Source organism: Salminus brasiliensis, chromosome 23 (genome assembly GCF_030463535.1).
Source record: "Salminus brasiliensis chromosome 23, fSalBra1.hap2, whole genome shotgun sequence".
Lineage (NCBI taxonomy): Eukaryota > Metazoa > Chordata > Actinopteri > Characiformes > Bryconidae > Salminus > Salminus brasiliensis.
The window spans coordinates 5,435,015-5,449,818 of record NC_132900.1 but is presented as its reverse complement, the minus strand read 5'-3'; the positions used below and the strand labels follow the sequence as shown (position 1 = coordinate 5,449,818).

Genomic DNA, 14,804 nt, shown 5'->3' with positions numbered 1-14,804 from the left:
ATTGGTTTATATCAAACAGCTGAAATGTATCTAATAAACTTAATTAGGAATGGATTTTGAATATTCTTTAGTCATTTTTGTCATTATTTAGTTTAAATAGGCAAACTTAGTTACAACCTACATGTTTAGTCAACCTAGCTATAGGCAGCCAACATTAACTATGAATGATCCACGAGGGACAGTCTCAGAGAGCGTCACACTGATGTAGTAGAGTCTGAAACTGCATTGTTCTATCAAATCCTAACATTATCAAGGTTTTCAAGATTGTAATGGGCAGTTGACCTTTTTCTGCCCAAAGCAGCCAGTTTGGACACTGCAAATGTCTTTGTTTATGGTAGAACGCCCATCGTTCTGAAAGCCTGTCAGATGTGGCCATGCCTACTTGTAGCTTGTTAAGCTCCAAATGGACAGTTGGTATATAGGAGAGGGGTTTAGTCAAGGTCTTCTATGTAGAAGCCTGTTTCTTCGACGAGTGAGGGTAAGCTGGCCTGAGTGAACTCAATAAAGGGCCTAAGACAGCACCAGTGATACTAACCATACATCATATGCCCAAATGTTTGTGGACACCCCTTCTTATGAATGCATTCAGCTACTTCAAGTTGCACCCATTGTCTAGTCCATGTAGAGAAGCACTGCCAAACAGACTAGGACTCTCTGGAGCAGATAAATAGACTACCCTGTTGGCACCATGCCTAATGCCAGACTAGATAGGCTAGAGGGGTATAAGGCCTCCCCAGCAATGAGCTGTGGTGCAGTGGAGAACTGCAGTGGAGAACTGGGTTCTCTGGAGTGATGGCTGGTGCTTCAACCAATTCCTTTGGGATGAGTTGGGGAGTTGAGTGATGAGGTCAGGTGCTGATCATCATCCAACATCCTGACCTCCCTTTTTAACCCTCTTGTCGCTGAATGCAATCAAATCTTGGAGCAATGCTCCAAATATAATAGAAGGCCTTCATCCCTGGCCAGTAGAGACAGTTACTCCAGCAAAAGCAGGATAAACTCTATCTTCCAATACCCTTGATTACGGAAGAAACAATGAACAAGCAGGTGTCCCAATACTTTTTTCAAAATAGTGTATGCCATATTTTGAACTGCAGAAAGCTGGCAACAAACTACAGCTTTGTTTAAAATACACAGTGTGATACTGTGAATGACCAACGCGGTGTAGACTGGAAAATCAGATGCAGCCTCATACTACAACGAGAAGCCAAGGAAGGCGCGCAAATACTTCCTTAGGCCGCGTCTTTAGTTGCAGCATTTCAGGAATATATTAAAAGTAAATGAGGTTCTTAGGCTGGAATCCACACCACAATCTGCCCGCAGCCTCTGCTGATATTGAGTGTGGTGTTCAGCATTAAGGAATCCCGCAGTGTCTCAGAGGAGAGGACCTCACAGCACAGAGGGAACTTTCCCAGTAATAATCCCAAGTGCAATAACTTGATGCAGATGATTGATGGCCACCCAGTGTTCGTGCCGACGAGCCAGCACCACATTAGCTTAATCCAGAAGCTGCAAACCTATTCATAGCCCAAAACATTACATTTCAATCCCATACAGAGCATGTCTCACGAGTTAAATATGCACATATTGCCTTGGATTACACAACCGCAATCAGGCTTCCAGGAAAGCAAATAAAGCATGACTGATTGTGTGTGCATGTGTGTGTGTGTGTGTGTGTGTGTTTATATATTTTCAAGCTAAAATGTCCTAGCTTTGAAGTCAAACCACAGAAAAACAGGGGCAACCAAACATAATGTGCTATGTGCTGTTAGCAAGCTGAAGGGATTGTAGCCTGGGTTAGCTTTTATCTTTGCTCCCTCTCGCTTCCCTGGGATGGGCTTACCACCCTACCACCCTGCTGAAAAACCCTGCTGATTTCGGGTGGTCCGAGCTGGTGTTTAATGGTCAAGGTGGTTAAAAAGTTCAAAAGGTCATCCAGGCAAAAACATACCCTATACTTCTAAGCTAGCTGGTTAACCAGCTCTTGACCAGCATTGTATATGTTGTATTTAATTAAGGTCATGCCTTCGACGTGCCGGTCGACCAGTGTGGTCATGCTGATCATGCTGGTTAATCAGCCGTGTCATGCTGGTCGACCAGCATGGTCAAGCTCGCCCATTCTGGCTGTCTAACTTTGTCAGCCTGATCAAGGATCATGCTTGTAGACCAGCTGAACCATTAAGCTCAGACAAAAACAAACCATATGCTGCTAAAGAGCTTAGCTGGTCAACCATCCTAACCAGCTTCACCCGCTTGACCAGCTTTTTTTTTTTTTGGCCAGTGTTTATAAGCCAGTGCTTTCCCTTCTGATGTGTGTTTAGCTCCAGGTTGGTTCCGCTGTGGTAGTCCAGTTTACTGTTCGAGGGAGCGGATGATGGAGAGAAGCTAACGTCGGCTAGCATTAACTTTTAGCCTATATTGCATCCCTATTTGCTTCTATTGGTCGTTGCTTCACGGGGCGCCACATTTGAGCTCCTCTTCTGCGGACACAGGCACAGGAAAAGCCGTGTTCATGAGGCCTGGTTCCCGTAGCAACCCGTATTCCCATAATTAGCTTAGCTTGAATCTGGAGGCGATGAGCTGCTCTCCAGTATCAACAACATCATATTCTCTTAAAGTCGCTGTTGTGTTTTACAGCTTCATCGGCTTTGACTAGGGCCATAGGTGGGCAATTCCGGTCCTGGAGGGCCGGATTCCTGCGCGGCTTTGTGCTTTTCTTGCTCAGGCACGCCTGATTCAACTCAATTGCCAGGTTTAGTAGGTCCGTTAGACTGTGCTGGACCCTGGCCCCCGTTGCCCACCCCAGCTCTGAACTTCAGGCCGTTAACAACAGCAGCCGACTGAAGAATCCTGGCAACGCAATCACAATACTGTTCCTTTATCCCCTCTTCGTTTCCCCATGGAGGCCCAGAGTGAAGCTCAGAGACGGTTCTGGTTAACGTTTATGATCCAAAGCCTCTATCGCTTTTGAAACTGGCACTGGTGGGCCTGCAGGGTCTCTACAGATGGGCTGTCAGCAGAGCCATCTGCTGTGTGAGGACTGGCTCCATCTCCCAGCAGTCAATGCTCCTCTGCTCCTCTACTGCTGCATATGGAGCACCATACACCCCCACACTCCTCACACATTCACATGTGGCACATCCACACAGACAGCACTTGGAGAACGCCCGCTAAAGGCTAACATGCTAACACACACATCAATAATACTAATGTGCTACAGGTCAAAAGGTTGGGGCTGTCTCCATTCAATGAAGTTTAAATATGTGAGAACACACACCCATTCACACACACACACACGTACACACACACACTCACCAGAGAGATGAAGAGGAGAGCGAGGAGGGGGAGGAAGATGGCCGCAGGTCCCTTCATTCTGCCTGCCGCTGTGGGAAGCGATCAGTCACAGCGAGCTGAGTGGCCTCAGATGGAGTGGTCAGGGCGGCCTCTGCACAGCCTCTGCGCTCTGGTCACTCAGCCTAAGAAAACCTGGGAAAGATACAGAAGGTTTCAGTCTAATGAGCTTCAGGATAGCTCTGACTGTGGTCTTCAAACCTACACACAGTTCTGATTAGGTCAATATCATTCTACTTAGTCCTTCAGAATGTCAAAGGTGTAAAAAGGCCTCAGTTGAGCGTGATGAGTCAAACAGAGATTCACATAAAGATTCCTTCATTTTAGCATGTTAGCATGGACAATGCTCCCAACACAAATCCCATAACTAGCAGAGTCTGGCGGTGATGAGCTGTCGCACCGTTTCACCAGCGTTCACTAGGGTTTTTGCTAGACCAGGGATGGCAATGCCGGTGGGCAGTGATGAGTCAAATAAAGATTCAGACTCATTCATTTTAGCATGTCAGAACTGATCATAACTGATGACAGTCACATCCACCAGCCTATACTCTCATTTCAGAAGGTCTGAGCTGATCTTTGATGATCAAGGTGGTTGAAAAGTTGGTCATCCAGGCAAAAACATTCCCTATACTGGTAAGCTATCTGGTTAACCGACTCTTGACCAGCATAGTATATGTAGTATTTGATTAAGGTAATGCTTCGTCATGCCATGCCACGTCGACCATGTCGGTCAGCTCTGCTCAAAAGTCAGTCCAAAAATGTCTTGCGTTTTGCCTTACTGTGAAATTTAGGGGTGTAAGAAAATACAGATATATCAAAGTATTGCAATATTTTGTTTTGTAAAACTGATCGATTCTCAAAATTATTCACAGTATTATATTTGATTCATTTTGTTTGTGGAATTTGTCCCTTTTCTCCCAATCTGGTACCGCCAACCGCCCACTCGCTCATAAGCCCCCCTAGCACTAGCAGTGCTTCCAACACTGTTCCCATAATTAGCATAATCAGAGTCTTGAGGTGAGGAGGAGCTGCTCTCCAGTATCAACAACACCATATTCTCCATGAAGTCGCTGGCGTGTTTTCCCACTGGGCAATGATGAGTCAAATACAGATTTAGATTCAGAGTCACTCATTTTAACATGTTAGAACTGATCATAACTGATGACAGTAATGTTCACCAGCCTATACTCTCATTCTCTGGCCAAAGTGAAACAAAAGATAGGCTATGTTCAAATGCCAGTCCAAAAATGTCTCGCATTCTGGGCAATGACGAGTCAAATAGAGATTCAGATTCATTCCTTTTAGCATGGTAGAACTGATCATAACTGATTACAGTAATATCCACCAGCCTATACTCTTATTAAATATAACAAACGTCTGTCAAAAATGTAGGTCCAATGTCTTGCATTTTGCAGTACTGATATATCGATGTATCAAAGTACTACGATATTATGTTTTGTAACATTGTAACACTGAACGATTCTTCATTTCGTTCATTGAATTTTTCCCTTTTCTCCCAAGCTGCCAACTAACCCACCTGCTTACAGCTCCCCCTAGCACTAGCAATGCTCCCAACACTAGGAGGGTAAGGACTTAGCTCATGCCTCCTCCGATACACGCAAAGCCCACCATCGGCCTTTTTTCCAACTGCCGTCGGTGCGGCATGTTGTGAAATGAAGGCATTACGTGTAGATGACCTTGTCCGTGACATTGTGCCATCATCTAAAGTCGAAGTCTGTGTTTCTTTAACCGCTCCAGCGTTTTGTTGTGAATGCTGCAAGGGAAAAGCATTCCAATCATTTCGGAACAGCTGGAGTGACGCAATCAGTGGAGTGTGTAGGAAAGCTTCAGGGAGAGCGTGTTTACGGGAATCTGCGTAAAAGAGAAGATTTAATGATCTGAGGAGGCTGTAAAGACCTCCTTCAATAACGAGCGCAGGGCAAAGCAAAGCAGAGGATTTATACGGCCTCCTGCCGTCACGCGCTCTTACTCATTCACGCCGTTTCCGCAAAACAGAGGCATGCGGGATGAATCGCAGGACAGGATTCAGACATCCGTCTGTGTTACACTCGGATGAACAGGCACACACATGGGGCATAAACACAGACTGTATATATCCATACATACAAGACATATACTTACATTGACAAAGTATTGGGACACCTGCTCTTTCATGGTTTATCCTGCTTTTGTTGGAGGAACTGTCTCTACTGTCCAGGAAACAAGGCTGTCTACTAGATTTTGGAGGAGCATTGCTGTGAGCGTTAGTGAGATTGGTTGATCACTCCCCCACTTCATCATCTCCAACTCCACAACTCATCCCAAAAGTACTGGATGGAGCTCCACCATCCATCATTCCAGAGAACACAGTTCTTCCACTGCTCCACAGCTCAGTGCTGGGGGGCTTTATTATACCCCTCTAGCCCACGCCTGGCATTAGGCAGCATGGTGCCAATAGGCCCATGTTTACCTATTCTGTTGGCAAAGGAGTGTCCACAAACATTTGGACATATAGTGTATGTGTACAAATGACCCCACATTCTGATGAGGTATAAAACATTTTTGTGTGCGTATGGAACTAACACACACACACACACACACACACACACACACGCTGGTATCCCTTTATCTCTAGCCTTTGGTTCTAAATCCAATTACGTCCAGCTCAGCACCCGTATGCTCTATCAAATAGTGACAGGGACCCACAGAGCGAGCTGGGTGCCTGTACAACACACACCACACCAGAATCTTCAGGAAATGGAGGAAGACATCAGGAAATCACAGCAGTGTTTGAGTGTTTTCCTTCCTGTGCTTCTATTCTATGGACTGAAGAGCAGATACAGCACTGTCCCCAGCACTACCAAGCATTCCAGCTCTCACTGTAGCACCGAAAACAGCTACTTCCCTCCCGCCAGTGGTGTCGGGGTGTGTGAAGAGGTACTGAGGTCTAAAGGGCCTCTAAAATGCAAAACTGCACAGTAATTAAATTGATGTAACAAATTCAATTCATGTGGAACCTAAATTCAACTCTGTAATGATGTACAAATCATAAAGTCTCTGATTGGCTACGTTCTCGCCCTCTCGCTCCTCACTAAGTCCCGCCTCCACTCGCTTCTTATTGACCACTATTGTGCGTTCTGAGAGGTGGGAGATCGCTGATATTGAGGATGGATGTATTTTTTGAGATATTACAGATGTTTGTGGTGTAACTGGTGGTTTTTGCTCTTTGGCTCCCTCTACAGTTTGGGAGTGTAAATCACTAAAACAATGAAGACAATAAAGATAATTATTTTAGAAATTGTTTTAATGAACTTTACTGCTAAAATAAAATATTAATAAAACTCCATAACTATGGAATAATGATTCGGGAAGAACGTGGGCCATGGATTAAAAGCCAAAGTTTAACCATAACAGTGTGGAGTACAGTGCTGCTGGTGTTATTTCTTACAGGAAAAATTCCCTCAATCTGGACGCAGAGCTGCAGTGAGAACACACAGACTGAACAGACTGTCCCCAGTCAAAGCAGAGACGTTAGGTCCCGCCCTTTAACAGAAAGAGCAAGTCAGCTGGTTACAAGCAAAAGCAGCTTGACAATAGTGTGGCTCCAGCTAGACCATGTCCAAATATAACAACAATATCTAATGCAAACAAAGCAAAAACACAAAACTATTTTAGAAATCGAAACTATTTATCTTCATTATTTTTTTTTACAAGCATGAAAATTTATGGGAAAACTGATTTACTTTTGTCAGAAAATTTTGACAGGAAAAAAAATTATATTATTATTAAATATTATTATTTAATTTTAGAAGGAAAGTTACTTATAATAATAATAATAATAATAATAATAATAAAATAATAAATAATAATAATAATAATAACTTGTTTATAAAATAAAATAAAAAAGATTATTTGACTTTAAAAATTTGCTGCAGCCCTAGTAGACAGACGGATAGATAAACAGACAGACAGTGAGAGAGAGAGTGAGAGAGTCAGCAGGGAATCACATGAAGTGAGTGAAGCAGTGTGTGTCTGTGTGTGCTGGTTTTAGTGAGCGGTTCCCAAGTCGTCAGCAGTTCTCTGACAGCAGCTGTCACTCAAGCAGCCGATGAGCTTTTTCTGGAAGCCGAGCGCACGCTGGCCTCCTGATAACAATCTAAATCAGGAGCAACAGGACGGTGATGATGAACTGTGTTTCCCATCCAAGCTCAGCCGTAGAGAAGGCAGAGTACTCTGCAATCGCCCCGAGCAGAACCAGCCCGATCTGAGCACATTAAACACGACCACTGGACGTCACACCCTCCTGTTTACCACGTCTGCCACAAACCCAGAACCCCTACACTGTATTGACAAAAGTATTGGGACACCTGCTCATTCGTTGTTTGAAAGACATGATTCTGCTTTTGTTGGAGTAACTGTCTCTACTGTCCAGGGAAGAAGACTTTCTCCTACATTTTGCTGTGGAGCATTGCTGTGAGGATTTGATTGCATTCAGCGACAAGAGCGTTAGTGAGGTCAGGATGTTGAATAATCACCACTCCACCTCCAACTCCACCATCTCCAACTGCCCAGTTCATCCCATTAAACATATTGGACAGAGCACCATCCATCATTCCAGAGAGCCCAGTCCTCCACAGCTCAATGCTGAGGGACTTCATACCCCTCTATAAGCCCACTCCTGGCATTAGACAGCATGGTGCCAATAGGTTCACGTTTATCTGCTTCGGAGAGTCCTATTCTATTGGCAGTACTTTTCTACAAGGACTAGACCAGCTTTTATGGGTGTGCATTTGCACATCTTTCGGTGTGAGTGCAACTTAAAGCAGTTGAGTGCACTCATTAGAAGGGGTGTCCACAAACATTTGGACATTTGTAGTGTAAGCAAGACTAGGGTAAAGTGTAAGGAATCAAACCCGCTTCTGGAGCTGCCATTCCAGCTCATCCTCCATTACTTCGCGTCAGGTAGAAGTTCTGGCTTTGGTTGAGCAGTGTGGCTCATTGTGCTTGCTGGCTTTTCCTGGAAACTGCAGCAAGGTCAACAAGCAGGCATGTCTGAAGCTACCAGCTCTTTTCCTGCTTTTCATTCACAGCTATTTTGCTGATTGCAGCTCTGTTCTCACCTCTGCCCAACTCAGCTTCTGAAGCCATTTAGCACGGCGCTGTAACCTGACGCACCAACGTCTCTTTTTTTCCGCAATATGTATCTTTCATAACATCCTACGAAAAGGGTTGGGTGGTGTCCACTCTTTCTCATACCATCTCAAAATATCACAGCGGTATATGGTATTACTGGGCCGGAAAGTAGTAGCATAAGCTGGTTATGTATTACATGGCTTGCGTACAATCTCACTCTGCGTTATTTTACCACTTGATGAAGTTCGGTTTGCTTACAGGGAGGCAAACTACATGAACACCATGCACACCTTTGACAAGACAACCATATTCACCATAAATGGAAACAGATGGAATTTGGCCTCCACCTTTAGCCCATCCGTGCAGTGAACACAAACACGTTCCCATTCAATACGGGAATTCAACAGGCTGTTTTTGGTACTGTGTCTTTTAGGAATGTGGCTGATATATGTGACTCAGTGCCGGGTCAGACCCCTCAGTGCCAGGCCAGACCCCTCAGTGCCGGGCCAGACCCCTCAGTGCTGGGCCAGACCCCTCTTCACCAGGCCAGACCCTTTAGCACCGGGTCAGACCCCTCAGTGCTGGGTCAGACCCCTCATCGCCGGGCCAGACCCTTCAGCACCGGGCCAGACCCCTCAGTGCCGGGTCAGATCCCTCAGTGCCGGGTCAGACCCCTCAGTGCCGGGTCAGACCCCTCAGTGCTGGGTCAGACCCCTCATCGCCGGGCCAGACCCTTCAGCGCCGGGCCAGACCCCTCAGTGCCGGGTCAGACCCCTCAGTGCCGGGTCAGACCCCTCAGTGCCGGGTCAGGCCCCTCAGTGCCGGGTCAGACCCCCTCAGTGCTGGGTCTCGGTGAGTAGTTTAACATAGAAATACAATGCTGTGTCTCTTTGCTAGCTGTGGAGTTCAGGGCGCTCATTGCTAATGTTGCTAATGTTGCTAATGTTTACATGGGCTAAGTGGGAGCAGTTGATGAGGTGATGTGGGGGTTAGCAAAAAGAGACGCTTGGCTCCTTCTCTGCTTTGCTGAACTCACAGGTGGATTGCTAGCTAATCTGACTGATACGCTCCTTCGTCTGTGATTCCACATGGAAACAACACACAGATGTTTCAGCAATGCGTTTTAGCCAGAACAAACTAGCCTTTCATCCATGTTGAAGGAACTTCCAGACATGTTAGCTGCCTCCTGTTGGCTGTGCTGAAGCTGAAGGCTGAGAACCGGCGAGCGTTCTGTTAAGCGCTGCAGGCAAAAGTTCGTTAACGCTGCTTTTCAGAGCCGGCCGTGACGACACAGTGACTGAGTTACAAAGGAGTGTTTGAGGCCAGACTGGTGTATGAATGAGGCACAATCCCTGAAGGGTCTGGCCCGGTGATGAGGGGTCTGACCCGGCACTGAGGGGTCTGGCCCGGTGATGAGGGGTCTGACCCGGCACTGAGGGGTCTGGCCCGGTGATGAGGGGTCTGACCCGGCACTGAGGAGTCTGGCCCGGTGCTGAAGGGTCTGGCCCGGCACTGAGGGGTCTGACCCGGCACTGAGGGGTCTGGCCCGGTGATGAGGGGTCTGACCCGGCACTGAGGGGTCTGGCCCGGTGATGAGGGGTCTGACCCGGCACTGAGGAGTCTGGCCCGGTGCTGAAGGGTCTGGCCCGGCACTGAGGGGTCTGACCCGGCACTGAGGGGTCTGGCCCGGTGATGAGGGGTCTGACCCGGCACTGAGGGGTCTGGCCCGGTGCTGAAGGGTCTGGCCCGGTGCTGAAGGGTCTGGCCCGGCACTGAGGGGTCTGGCCCAGTGGTGAGTTGTCTGTTTCCCAAGGGTTTTAAAACGCCAGTCCTTGCTAAAATTGTTTGAATGGATCCTGAATGAATTAGCTAAATCTTCAAGTTTAGCATGCTAGCATTTTTAACACAAACATGAGTACATCTGTCCCACCGTTCAGCGATGAGCAGCGTTTTCCAGCTGGTGTTTAAACTTGATGGAGTGGAAACTCTGGTAAGTGTGTATGGGCCATTAAATAAAACACGACCGACATTTAACCATTTAACTATTTACTGTTTAAGTTTTTCTGCATTAAGAAACACGGACGTGTGATGATGGTCTGTTAAGTCAGTCTGCAGAGCAATTACATTTTAAGGGATCAGTGTTTACACTTTAAATGCAACGTCCAAAACTCTTCAGAACAGCTCTTCAGACCCTAAATGACCAAATCGAGACCAACCTGAAAAAGGAGCTGCACAGGCCTCTGCTGAGGCCATTCAGTCTGGGCTCCCGTTCTGAGGATTGGGTGAGACTTTTACAAATTTCATTTCAAAATTAATTGAATCCTTTAAGCCCAAGTTGCTGGTATAAGAGGTAGACAGCACATTTTTGGCCAACAGAGGTACAAACCACACTAACCTACCTTCAAAAGAGTGTGTGTGTAATTGGTACACTGGTGGAAATTGCCTGCAGCTTTTAGCAGTGTAAGAAAATATCAATATACTGAAGTAGATTGGCATCAGACAGTGGTTCATGTAGTGTTGTGTTTAAACCCTGACCTCTAGATGGCAGTGTTCAGTACTCTTCAGATTCCACAGTTCTGATTGGATAAACCACATTGCATATGATGGTGTGTTTTTATATAATGACAGTTTTCCTCAAATCTGATTTAAAAAATAGCAATATATGGTTTTGCTCACAGCATCGCAATATATGGCAGTATACTGAATCGTAACTCCTGTATCGTGGTGCATATTGTATCGACAGGTTCTTACCAATACACAGCCCTAGCAGCTTTACATCGGCCTCATTTGCACGATGACTTTCTGATATTTCCCACCTGAGTGTTTTAACATCGCAGCTATAATGCTTCCTGGGCTGCCCACCGGACTGGCTACTGTCTTTCACCCGCCGCCGTTGGACTGACTCTAAATCAGGCCTCAGAAACATCTGAAGTGCCTCACTGAATGCCTCCAGGACTTACCTCACAGAAAGTTAATACGTGAAGTGATTAAAAATTGTACTTTACTCCAAACAAAAGCGGCTCGATATTCTTAAAAAAGATTCTTTGATCGTTTTGAAGCTTTTTTTAAGGTTCCATAAAACCAAACCCCCTACATAAGGCTTTCCACCAATGAGAAGAAGCCTTTAAGCATCCTTATGCTTCTTTGCTTTGAAGTATCACGGTTCCAAGAAGAACACTGTCTTCACTAAAGAACCCTTGGAGAACCTTTGTTTTTACTGTTTTGTGATTATGGTAAATTTGATTATGCCTAAACATTAATTTTTGAAATACGTTCATGGCGGAGGGATACAACTGCTGAAAATAGTCCCCAAACAAAATTCATGGGTGTTGAACCTATCACCAGACGCATTGTGGAGTTGGTAGGTTCACTGGAGGTCCGGATAGTTAATAAAATGGCTATATTCATGAATAACCAGTCTCTACAATGAAGCGGTTTCACAGTAGTGCTGGGTGATATGACCTCAAATCAGCATCACGATTAACCAAACATTATACCTCGATACGCTCTGTGTTTGAGGTGTTCTTCATGTTGCTTCCATGTCACCAACTGGAGTCATGTGACTACACAAATAATAATAATAATAATAATAATAATAATAATAATAATGAAAATTAAATACATTTTAAAATAAATAATAAAATGATACAAATAATAATAATAATAATAATGATTAAAAATTTAATATATTTAAAAATAAATAATACAATTATACAAATAATAATAATAATAATAACATTAATGAAGTTAATGAATAATATTAATGAAAATGAAATACATTTAAAAATAAATAATACAATTATACAAATAATAATAATAACATTAATGAAGTTAATGAATAATATTAATGAAAATGAAATACATTTAAAAATAAATAATAAAATTATAAAAATTGTAATAATAATATTAATGAAAATTAAATAACAAGATGGACAAAATTATATCATTTGGAAGTTATGAATGTTGTTTATAATTCATTTTTGAATCATTGCACTGCCCTACTTCACACCAGTTCATCCACCACTCTGGATGAACTGTTTTTTTTTGCAACACGTGTTCAAATAAGCCTACAGCCGTAAAAGGTTTTGTGTGTTTCCTGTTTGAATTTCTAGCTTAGCAACTATAATCATCACTGTTTTGGATCATACATAATTATTTCATTGTTTATTTTTCATTATTTTGTTTTTAATCTGCACATTTTTTAGGCAAATGAGGAGAATTTCCTTGTCTGTACTCAGTTTAAGTGCTGTAGCATGAGGCTGCTGAGGTGACTCACTGTTGCATCAACGTACCATTGCAGCGTCTAGACAGAGAACATACTTCAGGCACTGATGATCATGAACATGATGATGATGATGATGATGATGATGAAGATGGTTGAGGAATGTCTCACACCTTCTAAGAACACAAAAAGGAGGAATTACTTTCCTGTAAATATTAGATGCAGATATTGATGCCTAGCTGAAAGTGCAAGGTGCAGATGTGCAAAGGCCCCCCAGCTGGTCTCCAACTGAACCTAACAGCTAACAGAAACAACCCACTGTACCGTATGTGTGTTCCAGCACACAGTGATCACACAGCTAGTCTGTAAACATCTCCCACTGTTTATCCACTATTTCTAAAGGAAACTTGGCGATGAAGCCGAGCGGGAATGCTCTCTCAGCCGAGACTCTTCCCTCCTCTTTAAAGACAATCGTGCATTTTGATCAATTGCACTGTTTTTATCCTGGCTTATGGAGCCATATTCTGCTCTGAGACAGCTTTAATCCCGTCTGCTGCCGTGGAGATACAGCATGTAGGCTGGCAACACACGGGGCAACACATTATGTGTAGGATGTGAGTGAATGGTAAGACTGCAAGGCTGCAATTGGCTGCCTGGTAGCAATATATGTATGTATATATATATATATATATATATATATATATATATATATATATATACATATATTGCTATATATATATACATACATAGTGTGTGTGTGTGTGTGTGCATAGCATATATGCATGTATAGGCTTATACAGCTACACCATATGTGCCACTGCAGCCAAGCAACCCATACACTGTATATGACACACTATACATGCACAATCAGAGCTCGTGGCCCATCAGCTCGTCCACAGATGGGCTGCTCCACAAACGTGGGCTACATCCCAATAGGCAGCCTTGGCGCTTATCAATTATTGAATGCAGCCATATTAATAACACCAACTGCACGAGCCTGACCAGACGCACTGTTTGTGTTTGTGTTGTTGTTGTTGTTGTTTTGTCGGTTTTGTTTACCGGAATGCAACAAACGCATGCTTTTGCTTGAATTCTGCGCGCGCGTGCACGAGTTACATGCTGGTATGCGCGCGCTGAATCTTTTTTTTTTTTTTTTTTAAGAGAGAGAGAGAGAGAGAGAGTAAAGAAAGGGCTCGGTACTCACCATGTTCCTGACCTCCACGCGCGGCTATAATCCCCCTTTGCTCGCGTTTCTGCGGGACTCATGAACGCGGTTTGGAAACGTCCGCAACGCGCCGCGTGCGCATTGGACGTGGGAGGCACGAACGAACCGGAGAGAGAGAGAGAGAGAGAGAGAGAGAGAGAGAGAGAGAGAGAGAGAGAGAGGGAGGTGGGTGGATGGATGGTTGTACCTGCGATTTGAACTTCTGGAAACGGTGCACGAGCTCAGGCACGAGCAGCGAATGAATGAAGAAGCCCCCCGTGTTACTAAGCGCGAGCGTAACGAACGGTAACGGGAAGGCGAACGTGCAGCCAAGTAAAAAAACACCGTAACGCTTCACCTTCCGCCGAGCAGCCAATGAGATCGCACTGCAGAGAGTGATGCACGAGCCGGATAAAGCTGCACTCCAGTGAAAGTGTTGCACTGGAGAACATCAGCGCCCTTACTCCCGCAGCTCGCGACTGCTGGCACCAAATAATTCGAATTAAAACAATTCAATTCAAATCAAATTAAATCAAATCAAATCAAATCAAATCAAATCAAATCAAATCAAATCAGTTCTCTCTGGGATTTGAGCTGAATGAGGGGCAGCGGCTCCACACAGCTGCTTTAGTCTGAAAGGAGTTTACACACCCCTATAAACGAAGGTTCTGCAATGGGTTCTTTGAGTGATGTCACAGAAGAACCATTACTGCTTCTGTAAAGAACAATTTATTACCCCCCAACACATACACACACACACCACCACCCACCCCCCCAACACACATACACATCTCTTTTATGTTTTCTCGAGATAACACGTTATCACAACTTATTTTTCTTGAGAAAACAAACAAATTGTGATCTTGACAAAACAACTTATCTCAAGATCACAAG

General features: G+C 44.5%; 1 protein-coding gene across 6 annotated transcripts in view; it reads right to left on the bottom strand.

The window, feature by feature from the left end:
- adcyap1r1a (adenylate cyclase activating polypeptide 1a (pituitary) receptor type I) overlaps window positions 1-14,468 on the bottom strand; it is a 49,684-nt gene extending 35,216 nt beyond the window's left edge. For 2 of the 6 annotated variants that reach the window (XM_072669338.1, XM_072669339.1), the window contains exons 1-2: window positions 13,911-14,463; window positions 3,316-3,486 (exon numbers count right to left, since the gene is read on the bottom strand). In XM_072669338.1, coding sequence (XP_072525439.1) covers window positions 3,316-3,372 — 57 coding nt within the window. In that variant the 5' untranslated portion in view covers window positions 3,373-3,486; window positions 13,911-14,463. Of the gene's footprint in view, window positions 1-3,315; window positions 3,487-13,910 lie in introns of all 6 variants that reach the window. The other 4 variants (XM_072669336.1, XM_072669337.1, XM_072669340.1 and 1 more) reach the window with 4 other exon arrangements.
- Between the last annotated feature and the right edge of the window lie 336 nt (window positions 14,469-14,804).